General features: G+C 50.0%; 1 protein-coding gene and 1 gene segment (V, D, J or C); both read left to right on the plus strand.

Moving 5' to 3' along the window:
• Positions 1–16,550, plus strand: part of LOC142004557 (T cell receptor alpha chain MC.7.G5-like) — a 369,008-nt gene that overhangs the window by 222,968 nt on the left and 129,490 nt on the right. The window lies entirely within an intron of this gene.
• On the plus strand, positions 303–7,244 carry LOC142005072 (T cell receptor delta constant-like). The segment is given in 4 exon segments: positions 303–566; positions 2,125–2,205; positions 5,219–5,335; positions 6,075–7,244. Coding segments are annotated over 3 exon segments (357 nt in total).

Consider the following 16,550-nt stretch of genomic DNA (forward strand, 5'->3'; position numbering starts at 1 on the left):
CACCTCTGGCACCTAGACTGTGGTCTTTAAAAAAATATCTGAGGGGATATTCTTTCCACTTAGCAGTTGCTGGGCCTACATTCAAACCAGGTGCTGCAGACGAAGGGCTCTATAGGCCATCACCATATCGAAAATTAAGGTGAAGGGACTCCCTGTCCATTGCTACCTCAGACCCAGAGGCCTGAGACTCTGAATTCCACAGCTTTATTCTGTGCCCCTTATCCGACTTCTCCCGGCCTTTAGAGGTGGATCAAATTCAATGATAACCCTTGATAATTTGTTTCCAGAACATCAAGAATCTTCCATTCCCTCTGTCTCGGTTGTGAAAACGAAAAAGACCAGGGAGAACAAGTGGACCGCAGCTTGTTTAGCCAGGAATTTCTACCCCAAGGATGTATCCATACACATGAGTCAAGAGAACGAGGTTGTCTACAACACGAAAGCCATTCTCTCTCCGGATGGGAAATACAGCGCGGTCAAGGTGGTCAAGGTTGAAGGAGATGAAGTAGTGGAGTGCAGTGTTAAACACAACGAAACCAATTATAATGCAACAGAGACTAGTACAGGTATTTATATGGTTTGAATCTCGATTTCATCCCCCCTTCCCAGTGGCACCTCATTTCAGTGTCTCATCCTCGTCAGTTCAATGATAGCAATCCCCACCTAGAGAAACTCAATATAACGTCTTACAGGAGCAAAGGGGCCAGATTTTCAAACTGCCCAGGGATACAGAGAGGTAGTTGGATATATTATCAAAAAACCCCAGTGCAGCTGAGTTCAATGGTAATGAAGCAGCAAACATTTTAGAGCCAGACTTTTATGCCATGGAGACATCCTGTGGGATTTTTAAAAGCAGCGGATGTTAGGCACATAGATGCTCTTGAAAAGTAGAATTTGGTTCGTAAATCTTTTTAAAACCTCACCTGCTGGGATATTTTTAACAACATCAAGACACCTAATCCCCTATGAATCATGTAGGGCATCTTTCGTTACCTTTGTAAACCGATCTCTAGATGGGAAATGTTTCACAGCCAACGGTTCTGTGGTGAATAGTGACCTTCTGAGAATACAAAAACGTCCCCCCATTTCATGAGCAGTTGTGTAACATTTTAATCAAAGCTGGAGGGAAAACACTCTCGACAATGTTACTGAAATTGGTGATCGCCATTGTCAGGAATGTGAAGCTGGATTTTAGCTCAGCTGAGAATTTTGATAGCAATTTGGATTCTATTTTTGTTTAAAAATGAGACATCACGATCTGCTTTGGCAAAAAGTACGGGTTAGTTCTGAACCCTTCCCAATGAAACTAACTTCAGAAACTAACTCTTCCTAGGTGACATTCGCTTTACATATTTCAGCCAGTGCCAGTTGAAAATATTTCCATGATGGCTTACCTTTTCCCAGGCCCCTCTTGGATTTGATTGGTGAAGTCTCCTTTATTTCAATGCCAATTGCCCCTCCAAATCTCTAACTGTGCGGAAAGTCTCCTATGGACATCAATAAGAATTGGAATAGGTGTTTAGTGGGAAAAGCACTTTGTTTCAGCAAATTAATTAAAGGCGGTTTCATCAGTTTTATTTCAAAACCTTTTTGTGATGAAAAATAGAAAGTTTTAAAGTCTGGAATTTTATAAAGAAAGTATCTGGTTTTGGCAAATGTTTTAGATTTTTATCAAAGAACCCACCAAAAAGGTAAAAAGAAAAAAGACTTCTCCCTGCAAAAAAATCTTTTTTTTTGGGGCTGTTTTTAGTGATTATTTTTGCATATATTTTTGATTGTTAGTAAAAAAAAGCCCTAACCACCATTACAAATAAGGTCTTTTGTTCTGTCTGCTTTTAGCTGAAAATAATTCAGTTTTCAGCTAAACCTTTAAGCCAGAAGTGTTTGGTTGTTGATTGCTGAATATCAATGCACAAAGTCTTGGTTTATTTTTTGACAAAATGTCTACTCTTTCTCTGAGGAAAAATCAAATACATTTATAATCAGCTCAAACCTTAATTTCAGCCTGATGTTCAGACATTTTAATTCACTCGTTACTGGGAAGAAGGGAGGGAAGTTGTATTTATGACTTTTTTCATAATTTTTTTCATTGAGATGTTCTTTCATTTTTCTATCTTCTGATAGCTACGGATAATGTCCCACCTACGACTAATGCCACAGCTGCGAAAACTCAATTTTGTGAATCTTCTAATTCCACCTTGGCAGGTTAGTAACGAAAAATACAATGGAATCAAGTAATAAATGCCGATGATGATGATTTGAGGGTGTAGATTCAATGCGGACACTGGAAAATGGAATTACTCAGTTGTAAAATAACATTCAACATCTGACCATTTACAGAACACTGGTCGTCTGTAATTGCTTTTTCCACACAGCAGCTAAGGCCATAAACACAAGCTGTGTCTTAGGCCCTGCCAAATTCACAGCCGTAAAAAAATGCGTCACAGACCTTTGATGGTAGAACAAGAAGCAGTGGGCTCAAGTAGCAGCAAGGGAGCTTTCGGTTGGACGTTAGGATAAACTTCCTCACTGTCAGGGGGGTTAAGCACTGGAATAAATTGCCTAGGGAGATTGCGGGTCATCGGAGCTATTTAAGAACAGGCTACCCACATGCATATCAGGGAAGGTCTGGATGGTGCTTGGTCCTGCCGAGAGGGCAGGGCACTGGCTGTGACCACCTCGTGAGATTCCTTCCAGTTCTAGCGTTTGAGGAGTTTATGAAATCTGCTCTTCCCTTTGAAATCTGGTCTCACCATGAATTTTGGCTAGCACAGGGGAGGGGCAGGCAAGGGGTGGCTTTTCTCTGCTCCTCCTCCATTCAACTTGTAACCCTCCCTTACAGACCCTTTTGGGTTGGGACCCCCAGGGTTACAATGCTGTGAAATCCATTTAAATATTTGAAACGGCCTGTTTTAAAATTCCACAACCAAGAAAGGGAACAAAATGAACCATGAATTCGGTAGGGCCCGACTGGTGCACAGTGTCTCTTTCTGCAGAGTGGTTCATGCCCGTGAGTCTACTGCAGGGCAGGCCGTTGAAAACAGGGCAGACACCCAAAACCTGTGGTGTGGTGCGTAATACGATTTTACCAGCCCGGTACCACGAGAGCTCCCGCACCACCACACTTGTGCTGCTTAAAAAGCGGGTAGAGCATAAGAAAGAGTACCTCACTGCCTCTGTATAAATCCACGGTTCACCCCCTTTTTGAATACGGCCTGCAGATGTGGTCACTTCATCTCAAAAAAAGATATCTTGGGACTGGAAAAAGTTCAGAAAAGGGCAACAAAAGTGATCTGGGGTTTGAATCGGGGCCATATGAGGAGAGATTATAAAGACTGGGACTTTCCAGCTTAGAGAAAAGGAGACTAAGGTGAGATATGACAGAAGCCTATCACACCATGACCGATGTGGAAAAAGCGAACAACAGAGTTCTTTACTTGCTCCCGTAACACAACAATGAGGGGTCAGCAAATGAAATTAATGGGCAGCAGGTTTAAAACTAATAGAAGTTTTCTTCATGCAGCGCGTGGTCGCCCTGGGGAACTCCTGGCCAGAGGAGGTTGTGAAGACCAGGACTTTAACGGGGTTCAAAAAGGAGCTAGATAAATCCATGGAGGACAGGTCCTTCGACGGCTGTTGGCCAGGCTGGGTAGGAATGGTGTCCCTGGCCTGCTTGACAAGGCTGGGAATGGCTAACAGGAGAGGGATCACCTGATGATTCCCTGTTCTGGCAATTGCTCTGGAGCATCTGGCATTGGCCTCTGTTGGCAGACAGGAGACTGGGCGAGAGGGACCTTTGGTCTGAGCCAGTGTGGTTGTTCTCACTGCGGAGTTGCAGACAGTCCCCTTAGCTGAACAGTCATAAGACCATAAGAACGGCCATACTGGGTCAGACCAAAGGTCCATCCAGCCCAGTAGCCTGTCTGCCGACAGTGGCCAGTGCCAGGTGCCCCACAGGGGATGGACTGAAGACACGATCAAGTGATTTATCTCCTGCCATCCATCTCCAGCCTCTGACAATCGGAGGCCCGGACACCGTTCCCAGCCCCTGGCTAATAGCCTTTTATGGAGCAACCTGCAAGAATTAGTCTAGCTCTTTCTTACATTCTGTTACACTACTAGCCTTCACAGTCTCCTCGGGCAAGGAGTTCCACAGGTTAATGATGTGCTGAGTGAAGAAGAACTTTCTTTTATTAGTTTTAATCCTGCTACCCATTAATTTCATTTCGTGTCCTCTAGTTCTTGTGCCCATAACACAAGAAGAAGAACAGAATACAAGCAAATAACTTCTCCTTATTCACCCTCTCCACACCTGCCATAATTTTACAGACCTCTATCATGTCCCCCCTCAGCCTCCTCTTTTCTAAACTGAAACGTCCCAGTCTCCTTAGCCTCTCCTCATATGGGACCTGTTCCAAGCCCCTCATCATTCTAGTTGCCCTAGTGAGTTCAAGGTGTCTTTCAGATGCAGCCCCTGAGGCAGGTCTCTGACTTCAGTCCAGAGTCTCCACCCACCAAAGGTCAAACAGCTAAAAAGAGAGAAAATTTTCCTCTGGCCTCGTGTTATCTCCTTCTTTCAGCTTCCACGTGGGCAGGTGTTCCCAGAAGGTGGAGTGGGGTCACCACACAGTCCTTTGTGTTGCAAGGGACTCTGGGGGCCCGTCTGAGGGTGGTGACCTTTTTGACAGGGCAGCGAGGAGAGGAAGGGGTGTGGGTGTGTAAAAGTCCCCTCCTTGAAGCCGTAAGTTCAATGCAAACATTTCTGAAGTAGTAAAAAAATGAACAGCTTTTTATAGCCTGAAATAAAGCCAAAGAAGTGAGTCTGGTGCATTCAGCACCTCATCAGCATTTCTTTGGGTTTAGACTCTCGTGAAACTCTTAGAAGACTAACACCTGTTGTGTGCAAAACTAATACACAGGGACTGGTCTGGGCTCCAGCTACGAGTTTGTGAGTTCTTAGCTAGTGCCGGAAGCCTGGCCAAGATCCGGCATCTGGCCTTCCAGTACCACGTGCAGGCCGAACACAAATGGAGTCCTGGATAAAACCGAAGAATGTTGCTTTGTCTGTCTGTGCAAATTGTTGCCGTCTCCTCTCGCTCCGGACTGCTGAATGTTCTTTAATTATTTTGTTTGGTTCGGTCTCACGTTCTCTCTTTCGCTTACACCAAACCCTTTGGGCCACGGTGTTCCCTGCCCACCTCCCCTTCTCTCCCCACAGCGCCGGAGATGGAGAGAGTGAACATGCTGTCGGTGGCCGTGCTGGGCCTGCGGGTGCTGCTGGCCAAAAGCATTGCCTTCAACATGCTCATGACGGCCAAGCTGTTTATTTTCTAAGGTAGGAGCTGTCACAGTCACCGTGCCCATTCTGGGCTTGGGGGGTGATAGGGAGGGAACTATAAAGGGCTTTCCGGCAGTTTCGGAAGATAAAATCCCATTGGAAGCCAACGGGCAAGAGCTTCAGGTGGCGTAACTCAGCCGTAACTCCACTGGAGTCCGGGCAGCAGGTCCCAGCTGGTGTAAACGGTCTGTCGCGCCTTTGAAACCAGCCGGGGATCTGACCCAGACTCTTTAGAACTGCCGAGCTTTCCAGTGTGTCCTCGAAGCAGGTTTTGTTGCGACTGTCCCAGGGGCTGACCCTCTTGCCATGTGCCCGAGTCTATTTACAGAGGCAGCGTCTTGGCCTCCCCTGGAAACGAGGATCAAGGTGAGGGCCCCAGGGTGAAAAGTTCCTTTGGGAAATGCTGGCCTAGGCGGCCCCTTGTCACCCACAAAGCCTGGGCATCCAACGCCGCTCTCAGAGTCGGAACGTGGGACATCTCCCTTTCCGGCCCACCAGCCGTGTTCCCCGGGTGCTTGGGCGGCCGCCCAGGACAGAGGTGATCAGCACAGCAGCCAGAGCCAGCAGCCTGTGTTTCTGCAGGGGGTCCACAGCCACACAAAAATGTTATTCTGCCCTCGGGTAAACAAAATTAGAGGGAACTTTGATCATTGGCGAAGTGGAGACGGCAGAGAGCTGGGCCTAGTGAAACAAACAGTGTCCGGAATGTCTAACCCCAGGGCTTTCCTCTCCCTAGGTCGTGCCGAGTGACCCAGCCAGGGCCTGGAGAAAGGAACCAGGGACCACCGGCAGCGAGTCCCATGGGGGCAGATTCCCGACCGGTGTCAACCAGCCAAATGCTATTGGAGCGAGTGGGACACATTTCCTGGTGGTGTAAACGCCCTGTAGCTGCATTGAGGTCACTGGGCTAGAGCGCCAGGTTCAATACTGCCATAGCCAATTATCGCCGTCTTGGGATTCGTCCCTAGAGCTTCTTTTCTGTCTTTTAAGTTTTTCACTCTTCTCTGTTCAGCTTGGCTGTCACTGCTGGTTACCTGTGACTTTTAACTGACTTACTGCAGGATCTCAGAACTTGTATTCTTCAGTCTCTTGTTAAATAGAAGCATTTAGCAGGAAGGTTCCCTGGTGCAGCATTACACTGAGGCTTCCAAATCCCTTAGGCAGCTTTGCAAAAATCTCCTTTTGATTTTTTTCTTGCTCTGTAAAAATACTACAAGAAGTCCTGTGGCACCTTATAGACTCACAGGTGTTTTGGAACATGAGCTTTCGTGGACAAAGACCCGCTTCATCAGACGTAATGAGTGGGGGTTCCAGAGGAGGGTCTACATTTCTAGGCTCATGAAAAGGAGGGAATCCCACTCAAGAGGAGGGCCAGAGTTGACCAGGTCGGTTCAGTCACGGAGGATGTGGCCCATTATCAGCAGTTCATGTGGAGTTGTGAACATCCAGAGAGGAAAAACCAGGTCAATTCAACCTCCACTCATGCATCCGACGAAGCAGGTCTTTGTCCACGAGAGCTTATGCTCCAAAATATCCGTCAGTCTATAAGGCGCCACAGGACTTGTTGTTGTTTTTGAAGATACAGACTGACTTGGCTGTCCCTTCTGACACTTGCAAAAAGCCTGTTTTATGGCATGGGGAATTCATCCCTTGCTGAAGCATTTTATCATCTGTGGGTAGAAAATTAGGGGCAGGTCTGCAGCTAGTATAATTTTGCAGAGCTACCTTGACCTGAACAGAGCGAGGCTGGTGGGTTGAGCTGTAATGCACCACCGCTGAGGATGTGGTAACATGTTTGCTCACATTATTTTTAATTGCTAGTCATTTCACCATAAAGAGCTGTGAATTAATGTGATACTGGCGGTTGTGGCTTTCTGTGCTTATTCCTGCAATAATAAAGCAATAGTGCAAAAGGCAAGGAGGACGCTTTTGTATTAATGGCCTGTCTTCAGAGATTCTGAACTCCTTCTAGTCGTGGGTGAGCGACCAGGGTCTCAACTAATCAGCAAGGAGTTTGTTCAGCAACCCAGGGGTTACAGCCTCTGTGAGTCGAGTTTATCTGGCTGTGGCCTTGTTGCGAGAAAATACACTGCACCGAATTATTCCCATTTTCAGCACAAAGGGTGGAGTTTTGAAAATGTCCATTTGTAGGTAGGTGTCTAAAGTCCACTGAAGTCAGTGGGAGCTGTGCTCCCTCCCAATCCATGTGCTTCTCCAAATCCGACCCTAGAGGTCTGACGATGAACAGTAACATTGCGAAAGCTTGGATTTCAAAAGGGCCCCCAGGAGTCATAAGGCTACTTTCCCCTCCCTGCCAGCTTCCAGCAAGATTTGGGCATCTAACTCCTTTGCTCCCTTTGAAAATTCCAACCCAAATATTCCACACGTTTTTTTCAGCCGACAGGGAGCGGTGCACAGAAACAGACACGTGTGCGCACAAAGGGGGCGTGACGGGACAGTGTATGTGTGCCGGCGAGTGTGTGAGAGAGGGAAATAGGGGCTTGAGGGGCTCCAGAGACTGAAAATACAGAACTCTGAAGATAAAGTTTGCTGTTTTTTCCTGCTTGCTGCTAACAGGAAGGCCTTGGCAGGAAATGGCTTTTGGGTGCTTTGCTGGCTGATACCGTTGCCACAGCAACCTAGGCCAAAGACGGTTCTTGGTAGTCAACTTGCAGTCCCCGCCCCTGCCCTCCTTCCTGCTGGCTGGGTCGGTTACAAGCAGGCGCCGTAGGAGGCAGGATGCTGCGGTGATCGCCTCGCAGCTAGTCGCACCCAGCCACACCTCATTCCAAAACAACATTTCCACCGCTGCCGTCTTGGTGTTGTGTGTGACTGAGGCTGACTCCGGGTCGGGGCTGACCTTGGGGTCCCGGTTTGCTGGGGCTGGGTCAGTCCCAGGACACCTAACACAGTCTCCAGCCCTGGAATGTGGCCTTTAGTCCTCCAGCAAAGTGGGACCTTCTGTCTTAAGGGTAAAGCTGGTCCCTGCAGAACCAGAGACCAGTGGTTAGTCTGGGACAGAGGAATGATGGGCTGATTTAATAGCAGCCTTTATCTTCCTAAAGGGGGGTCTAAAGAGGATGGAGAGAGGCTGTTCTCAGTGGTGACAGATGGCAGAACAAGGAGCAATGGTCTGAAGTTACAGAGGGGGAGGTGTAGGTTGGATATTAGGAAAAGCTATTTCCCCAAGTGAAGCACTGGAATGCGTCACCTAGAGAGGGGGTGGAATCTCCATCCCTGGAGGTGTTTAAGTCCCGGCTTGACAAAGCCCCGCCTGGGATGATATAGTTGGGGCTGATCCTGCTTTCGGCAGGGGGCTGGACTGGATGACCTCCTGAGGTCCCGTCCAGCCCTGGGATTCTATCATCTCTCCAAGCACGAGCCATGAGAAACCAACCTCCCGTCTGGCACAGGGTCACAGGGCAGCATGGGACATTTGAAATATATCTCCCCTCAACACAACCCTACCAAAACACAGCCGTCCGCGGCAGACACCGCTCTGTCCCAGGAGCCAGGGTGAGAGAGGAACGAGAACACACCCGACCGATGTCAGCTGCATTGTGCTGACGTGTGGGCGTGATGGAGTTGGGTGGATGTGTGAGAGTCAGGCTGGATGTATGTGTGACAGGCTGAACAGCTCACAAGGGCCAGGGATGACCCCTGCTGTCACTTGACAAAGCAGGTCTTTGCCCACAAAAGTTCAAGTTGCAAAACATCTGTCAGTCTATAAGGTGCCACAGGACTTGTTGTTTTTGAACGTACCGACTAACCCAGCTCCTTCTCTGACCCCTGCTGTCTGTGACCTAAGCTGGCAGGTAACACCTCTGCCCTGAGCACAGACCAGGGAAGAGCCAAGCTGGGTTGGAATCGGAGGTGGCAGTTAGAAGCTGGGGGAGAGGGAGCTGGAGGGCAGCCAGCCTGGCGAGGGGGGAAGTTACACCCCAGAGGGGCCCCCCTCGGGCTCCTCTCCCCAGGACGGGTTGGAATGACTGTCTCTGCCGGCTGCACTGACCCCTCTGTGCTGAGCTGGGCTCTGGCGCCTCATAAACCTCCTGTTCTACCTGCGGGGTGAGAGTCACTCCTGCCTGCGGGCGGGGACAACGCCTGGGGACCCCTGAACCCCATCACAGTGTGCGTATGTGTGTGGTGTCAGTAGTGAACGGTCTTCTCCATAGCCAGTGCTGGCCCCCGCCCTCCAGTGTGCCTAGAAAGGAGGTGGAGGTACAGAAAATTAGCCCAAGGCCTGCTGCTGGAGCAGCTGTTTTTGAAAACAAAAACCTGAGGCCCAGACCAGATTTGCTCCTGACAGAGCTCCTGGAGGACGTTGTGTGTATAGTGGATGGTGCTGCATTAAAGACAATGCCTTGAGCCGTGTTCCCGGTCACTGTTTCCATCTGGGCGCACATTTTTTCCATCCACGTGTAGAATTAATTTTGTTATCTGCACCGAGGCGGGTGCGATGGGCACCCCCAGGGGAAACAGCTCTAGAGGTGGGCACTCTGCAGATCAACTGGGTGACACTGGACTCTCTCCTGAGCAGCTGCACTCATGCACCATGTCCAGGGAACACAGGGAGTGAGTTGAGTTTGGGGGTCCTGAGAGAGCTGTTCTCATCCCGGGTGTCTTATTTTTCACTGAGGAAAGAACATCCCTGTCCGCTGCAGGCCTAGCTGGGTGAAGTTCTGCACCAGGCAGGGGGTTTCACTAGGCCCAAGGAGGGCAATTAGCAGCCACAGTCCGCCCCTGGAGGGCCACTCAGTGCTTTATTTACCTGCTTGCCCACAGGCATGGCCACTCCTCTTGGCTGCCGGTTGCTGTTCCCAGCCAATGGGAGCTGCGGGAAGTAGTGGGGATGGGGACCCTACACTCCACAGCTCCCGTTGGCCAAGAACTGCGATTCGTGGTCAACAGGAGCAGAAAGCAGCTGTGTCTGCAGTCACACAGGTAAATAAATGCATGAGTGGGGGGTGGGTGGTTTCAGAGGGGTATTTGAAGAGTGGGTCCCAGTAAAAGGGAGGGCCAGAGGTCTGGTCCCCACTCTTTCAATACCCCTCTGAAACCACCCACCCCCGACTCATGCATTTGATGAAGAGGGTCTTTGCCCACAAAAGCTTATGCTCCAAAATATCTATTCGTCTATAAGGTGCCACAAGACTTCCTGCTGTTCTCGAAGCTACAGACTAAGAAGGCTACCTCTCTGATACAGGTCAATAAAGCTTCCCGTGTCTGGCCCATGGACTGCTTTTTGCCCTGCACTAGGCCATACTTTGCCCGGTGGTGCGCACTCAACCTGTGGAACTCCTTGCCACATGATTCCGCCGTGGCCCAGAAAGGAGCAGAACTCTGAAAAGCCCCTTTGGCATTTATATGGCAAAGGAGAACACCCAGGGTAACCATCATGGAGACTCCAGACCGAAGAAGAGCTGTGAAAGGAACAGAAACCTTCCTGCTGTGTGAGAGAGGGTGAATTTGAAGGGCTGCGTGACAGACAGATTTTGTACCCCTCTGAGTGTATTACACATGGCTGGCAATAACCTGCATGAAGAAGAGCGTCTCTGCCCTGGTATCGCTGCAGCCTCAGACGGCGTGGAAAGACAGGGTGGCCCAGAGGTTGGGACATTTTCCTAGGCCTGGGGAAATGGCAGTGAAAGTCATGCCCCGTCACAGGGGTCCCGTGTAAGAACTCGGGCAACCCAGCTAGCAGTAGAGGTGCAAAGGTGTGGAACAAGGACGCAGGCACGTGCAGCAAGGGAAGGGCCTGGAAAGGCAGTTTTTGTGCAGCGTTGCAGGAAGACTGTGTCATTGTGGCTCTGATGGCACAGTAATAGGAGGCTGCATCCTCTCTTCTCACGGCCGATATAACCAAGTGGAAGGTTTTGCCTTGTAAATCATGCTCCACCGCAAACCGTCCCTGGGTAAACTCAGCATCGCGGGACCGGGAGTTATCCCTGTAGAGGATGAACTGCAGGGTGCTGTCAGGGAGCTGACGATACCAGTACAGATCAGGGTTTGACTGGCTAGTAGCATAAGTGCAGAATATTTTCGTTTGGTTCCCCGTTTCCACCTCAAGAGCCAACGGCGTCTGTGTTATCTGATTGCCCAGAACATCTCTGCCTGGGAACACACAGGGAGAAAAGAGGGTTGCAAGGGACGGTTTAGGTAGAAGGAATAAAGGCGTCCAGGACACAGCACGGGCATCTGAAGAAGGCAGCTTACGTTGTCCCACTGTTATAACCACTCGAAGGTGTGCGCTCACGGAGGAAGAAACCACCGAGCCTCCTTGCATGCAGGGTGGCTGGAAAGCTTTCCCCTCTGCCCAACTGACGCTGGTCCGATGAAAGATATTACCTCACCCACCTTCCCTCTGTCTCTCGCTAATGAATTTCTTTGTCACCCGGAGTTCATTGGACAGCCAGGGAGGGAAAGAAATAGTTAGGCGATATGAGAAAAAGAAGGAAGGAAGGAAAAGTACAATACTCACAGAAGACAATCAGTACAAGTTTCATTAACACCTGGGTTTGAGTCAGTTTTTCAGCCATGTGTCGGAAGAGAAGCAGCAACCCGCTGACTTTCGGTCGGCCCCAGCGCTTCTGAAAGAAGGCAGAGGGTTCGGGAGGGCGGGTCTCCAGGGAAGTCACCCTAGAGGTGCGTGTGCCGGGAGTGAGCTTTGAATCGGTCAATCCGGCACCGGAGCTGAGAGGGAGGATGGGGGCGCGGAGCTCAGAATGAGAACGGCAGCTGCGCTGAGTCAGTCAGTTCTCGGCAGCGGAGGATGTGGCCAGTAATTCTTTACGCAGCTGTGGCCTTTTTTGCACTAGCCAAGCCCGCAATGTAGGGCTGCTGTTTCATGGGTGGGGGGAACTCAAAATAACTTACGCACATTGTGTAGTTTATTTTGATCTGACTTATTTTGAACTTGGTGCCGTCCACACGGCACTGAAGTTCGAAAAAAGTGGCTATTTCGAAGTTTCCACTACTCCTCGTCTGACGGGGGGGACCAGAACCGGAATTCCGCACTCAAAATAGCGCTGCTATATTGAGCGCAGCGTTTAGCCACGGACTTGGTATTTCAGGGTACGTTTGTATCCTGAAATAGGAACTATAGCGTAGCCACGGGAAACAAGAAGTCCTGTGGCACCTTACAGACTAACAGATGTTTTGGAGCATAAGCTTCTGTGGGCAAAGACCCGCTTCGTCTGGTGTAGCCAGAGCATTTCTCTCTCTCTCTGTCTCTTGGTAGCCCTCAGCCTCACCCATCTGCCCAAGGCCCCACCTCTTCCTGGGGGCCCAGAGCCAGCCCATGACCAGTGTCAAATCTCATGGAGTGGCTCCTCTGTTAAAATTATTGCCCACCCAGGTCTAGATGGTGTCTGGTCCTGCGGTGAGGGCAGGGAACTGGACTCTATGACCTCTCAAGGTCCCTTCCAGTTCCATGATTCTATGAAAGATGAAGCATCCAAAATCCCCAGTCTGTTCTGAAAATTTGGACCCTAGTCTTGACATCAAGGGGATGCCTGGGGTGGTTGGAAAGGGTCGACTCATCTTCGCTCCCAGACTTTAACTCAAGTGTAAATGTTGCTCCAGAAGCGATGCCGTGGGTCCCACAGAAGTTCTGGGCTTTATATGGAAAACACCGGCCGACGTTCCGCAGGCAGCATCCTGCCAGCGGTCGGACTAGATTTCCACAGTGCGCCCTCCTGGCTGAAAATCTAGGAATCTTGGGAAACACGTGTTTCCTAGGTGTGTCTGTAGGCAGCAGACCTGTGGTTTCGAATGCCGGCCTTCAAGGGGGCCATCCTCAGGGTTCACTCTTCAGCACGCGCCCGTGTTTATTATATCTCTGTTCGGAATACCCACGTTTATATCTTTCGGACACAGATTTTATGGAGTCAATTCTTTCTTCCAAGTCTATGCAATGGTTTAGCTTATAGCTGCTCTGGAGTCAATGGAGCAGCCGGGTCTGTTTAAAACAACTGGCGGGGCAGGAGAATGTTTTTTTCTCGGTTGGTGCCCACGTCGTCTTCTCTGGAGGGACTCAGTAGAAAAGAGATTTTCTTTTAAATTTCTTTTTTTACATTAGTTGAATTTTTTTGTGCAGAACAATCGCTCCCTCTGCTGGAGAAACACCAGTTACCCTCACTCAGGCCAGGTCTACACCAGACCTGGAAGTTGATTGGAGATATGCAATTCCAGCTCTGGCAATGACACAGCCGGATTCGACTTCTCTGCGAACGACTTACCTGGCCCTCCGCACGGAGGGAGGTTGATGTGCGTAGCTCTTCCATTGACCTCTCTTATTCCTTGCCAGATTGAGGAGTACAGGCGTTGGCTGTTGACCCCAATTGTCCAATTTCTCATGTCCCCACTAGATAAGGGAATTTGAACCCTGGAAGACCAACCACATCTGGGTCAATCTATTGGGGAGGGAATTTCTCCCCTCAGTCAGGCAACAACAGAACATAGGTCAGAAGTACTTACTCACAGGTTCACACCACAAGCTGCTCAGAAGGGTCCTTGTTCTGCAGGTGGCACGTGGCTCCTGAGCCAAAGCATGGCGTGGCTTTCTCCCCCTGGGAGGGAGGTGGGATAACACACGGGCAATAGAAGGGTTTGGGGTCATAGTTATATCGTGAGTGGTGCCACAACACCGAGTTGCAGTAACAACGCTCAGTAGTCAGAGCGAGAGGGATGAGGTCTAAGAACTGGCCGTTGGAGTTATTATACTGGCTTAGTTCTCAGCCTGCAGCGGGACTCGGGGTTTGACTTTTTGATACTTGTGTATCTGATACACATCTGTTGAAAAGAAGACCAAGGCAGTGTGGGAGTTGTGGGAACAGCCCAGAGCTGTCCAAGAGTTACCAGTGCACGCAGTCCAAGCAGCCTCAAGTCGTGTCAAAGTCAAGCAACCTGCCAGGAAGGGCACAGAGGGACTGGGGGAACGTATCAACAAGAAAAAGAGCAAAGAAATGGCTGTCCCTTACCACAGCACAGCCTCACGCCCTGTCCCTCCTCTGGGCTACCCCAGAGGGTACCTGGTAAGGAGAAGCCCCATGGGTTGCATTGCAGCAGGGCCTGCTTAGGAGGAGTGGGTGGGGACATGGGAATGCAGACGGAAAAGGCTCTGCCGCCTTGGATCTGGGAATGGAGCGCTGGGAAGCAGACCAGAGGGCTGGATAGCGACCGGAACTAGCCCCAGTAAACACGGCATTGCCAGCTCATTGGGCCTTCTGCTTTCTGTCTGTCTGCCTGAGCAAACCCCGGGAAGGGGCGAAGGGGAAGCCCTCAAACAGCAGGGTGAGCGTGGAAGGATTTGAGCTGGGATTTCGAGACAGGGGTTTAAGTGCTCAGTTCTAACTGAATGTGCACATCTCACTCCCTTGGGCCACAGACTTCCCTCTATTGGTCTTTTGGGAAAGGATGTCCGGGATCTCCTTAGGAAGCTGCCTTAGGGATCTGGACCCCAAATTCCCTGTGAAGCTAATGGGACTCAGGCAATCCAATCCCAGAGCCATCTGTGAAACATGGAGACTCGTGGTAGCACTCAGGAGGTGCACCGATCCCCTGTGCCCCTGCTGAAACTGGATTGCCAAATGGAGTGCCAACACCTGCCCCTTCTGGGGGGCCCTCCCCACAGGCACCTGTTACTCAATGCAGGTGCTATGCTTAAATTTGTTCAGACGCTGCAGTCTGTTAAGAAGGGCATTTCCACATGCCTCAGAGGATTCGTTCTCCTTCCTGCATTTGCAACCAGCCGGGAGCCTGAGGCCACACGCGCGTGTTAGCTTTCGAGACACACACACAGGTTCTAAACCTGCTGGGCATAGCATGAAAAGATCCATCTTCCTTCAGCCCCCTCTTGCCCGCAGGGGGCAGCAGACACCCAAAAACAGTCGTTTACACCCCGATAAACCCTGGATCTCCTACTCTTTTCCATTCCATTGTAACTCCTTCATGTCGCCTGTAACTCGCCTGCATCCCCTTCGGACAGGCAGCCAGTGAAGGGCCTCTCTTCTGTGCAGGAGGTCAGCAAACAGATGCTTTTCCAAGGGAGTCTTACCAACTTCGACCCTGCAAACCAGAGTAAGAAAAGAGACGCTCAGGACGACTGCCAGAGGGCAGCAAACTGGTATGATTCCTGCTTGTGCCCGGCAGGAGTCTGGATCCTGTATTTGGAACCAAGCAGCCACTTTGGCTAAAGCCTTGCAACTGTGTGCTGTTCCCTGGCTCCCTGACAGCCAGGGGAATGAGAAGGACAGTAAGTGGCTTCCTGATACACCCAGCTGCTGCTTCCTGAATTGGTGCCCTGGTGCCGCAGGCATTGGCCAGTACCTCTCGGTGTCTGAGTCTGCTGGGTCAGTTGACAGGAGCTTAGTCTAAAATTTGGGTGTGCTGCTGAAGATGATAAAATCACCTCTCTTAAAAATCACCATATGCACCCTTCCTAGCTGCCATCAGGCACAGGGGCACCTGTTTAATAGGACCTTGTAGGGTCACATAAATCCAGTGGATGGCCCCCACCTTCCAGCCCGACATTGCTAGGAAAAGGCAGTTCTCTGTAAAAACCAAAACCAAAGCCACTTTGCTTGTGTTTTGGTTCATTGGTACCATGAAACTGTAGGCCCCAAATTTATACTAAAAACGCACAGAATCGGGGTTTCTCTACCTGTGCAGTGCCACAGCAGCGGGTCAGTGCGCTAGCGTTTCTCTCTTGGTGGTGGTAATCCGCCACCCCAGGCGGCGATAGCTAGGTCAACAGAAGAATTCCTCCAGTGACACAGCACTCTCAGGGATGCAGGTCAATTGAAATAAGACCAGCTCTGCGCTACAGGGGAAAGTGGAAGCAAGGAATGCAATTTTACCTATGTTAATTACATAGCTGGAGGCAATGTACCTTAATTCCCGCTAAGGGAGGTCAAAATGCATGCTCACTTCCTACCGGGGGCAGGAATACGGGCATCGATGCAGGCCCCCGTAAATTCAGTTTAACTCGTCCCTACGAGGCATGGGATTCTGACCGTTCTCTATGTTGTTCTCCAAGATTCTGCTCCATACAGCAGCACTGTTTTGACAGTGGAGTTGAATAACCTGACCTTACTCTGATTTCTGATCTGCCTAGCATTCCAGATGTTTTCACACTGAGAAAAGAGGACTGTCAACAAAAGAATCCAGACATTTATATATAATGGCTTCCATAAAATCCTCTGGGTCCATG

Source organism: Carettochelys insculpta, chromosome 32 (genome assembly GCF_033958435.1).
Source record: "Carettochelys insculpta isolate YL-2023 chromosome 32, ASM3395843v1, whole genome shotgun sequence".
In the NCBI taxonomy this organism is placed as follows: domain Eukaryota; kingdom Metazoa; phylum Chordata; order Testudines; family Carettochelyidae; genus Carettochelys; species Carettochelys insculpta.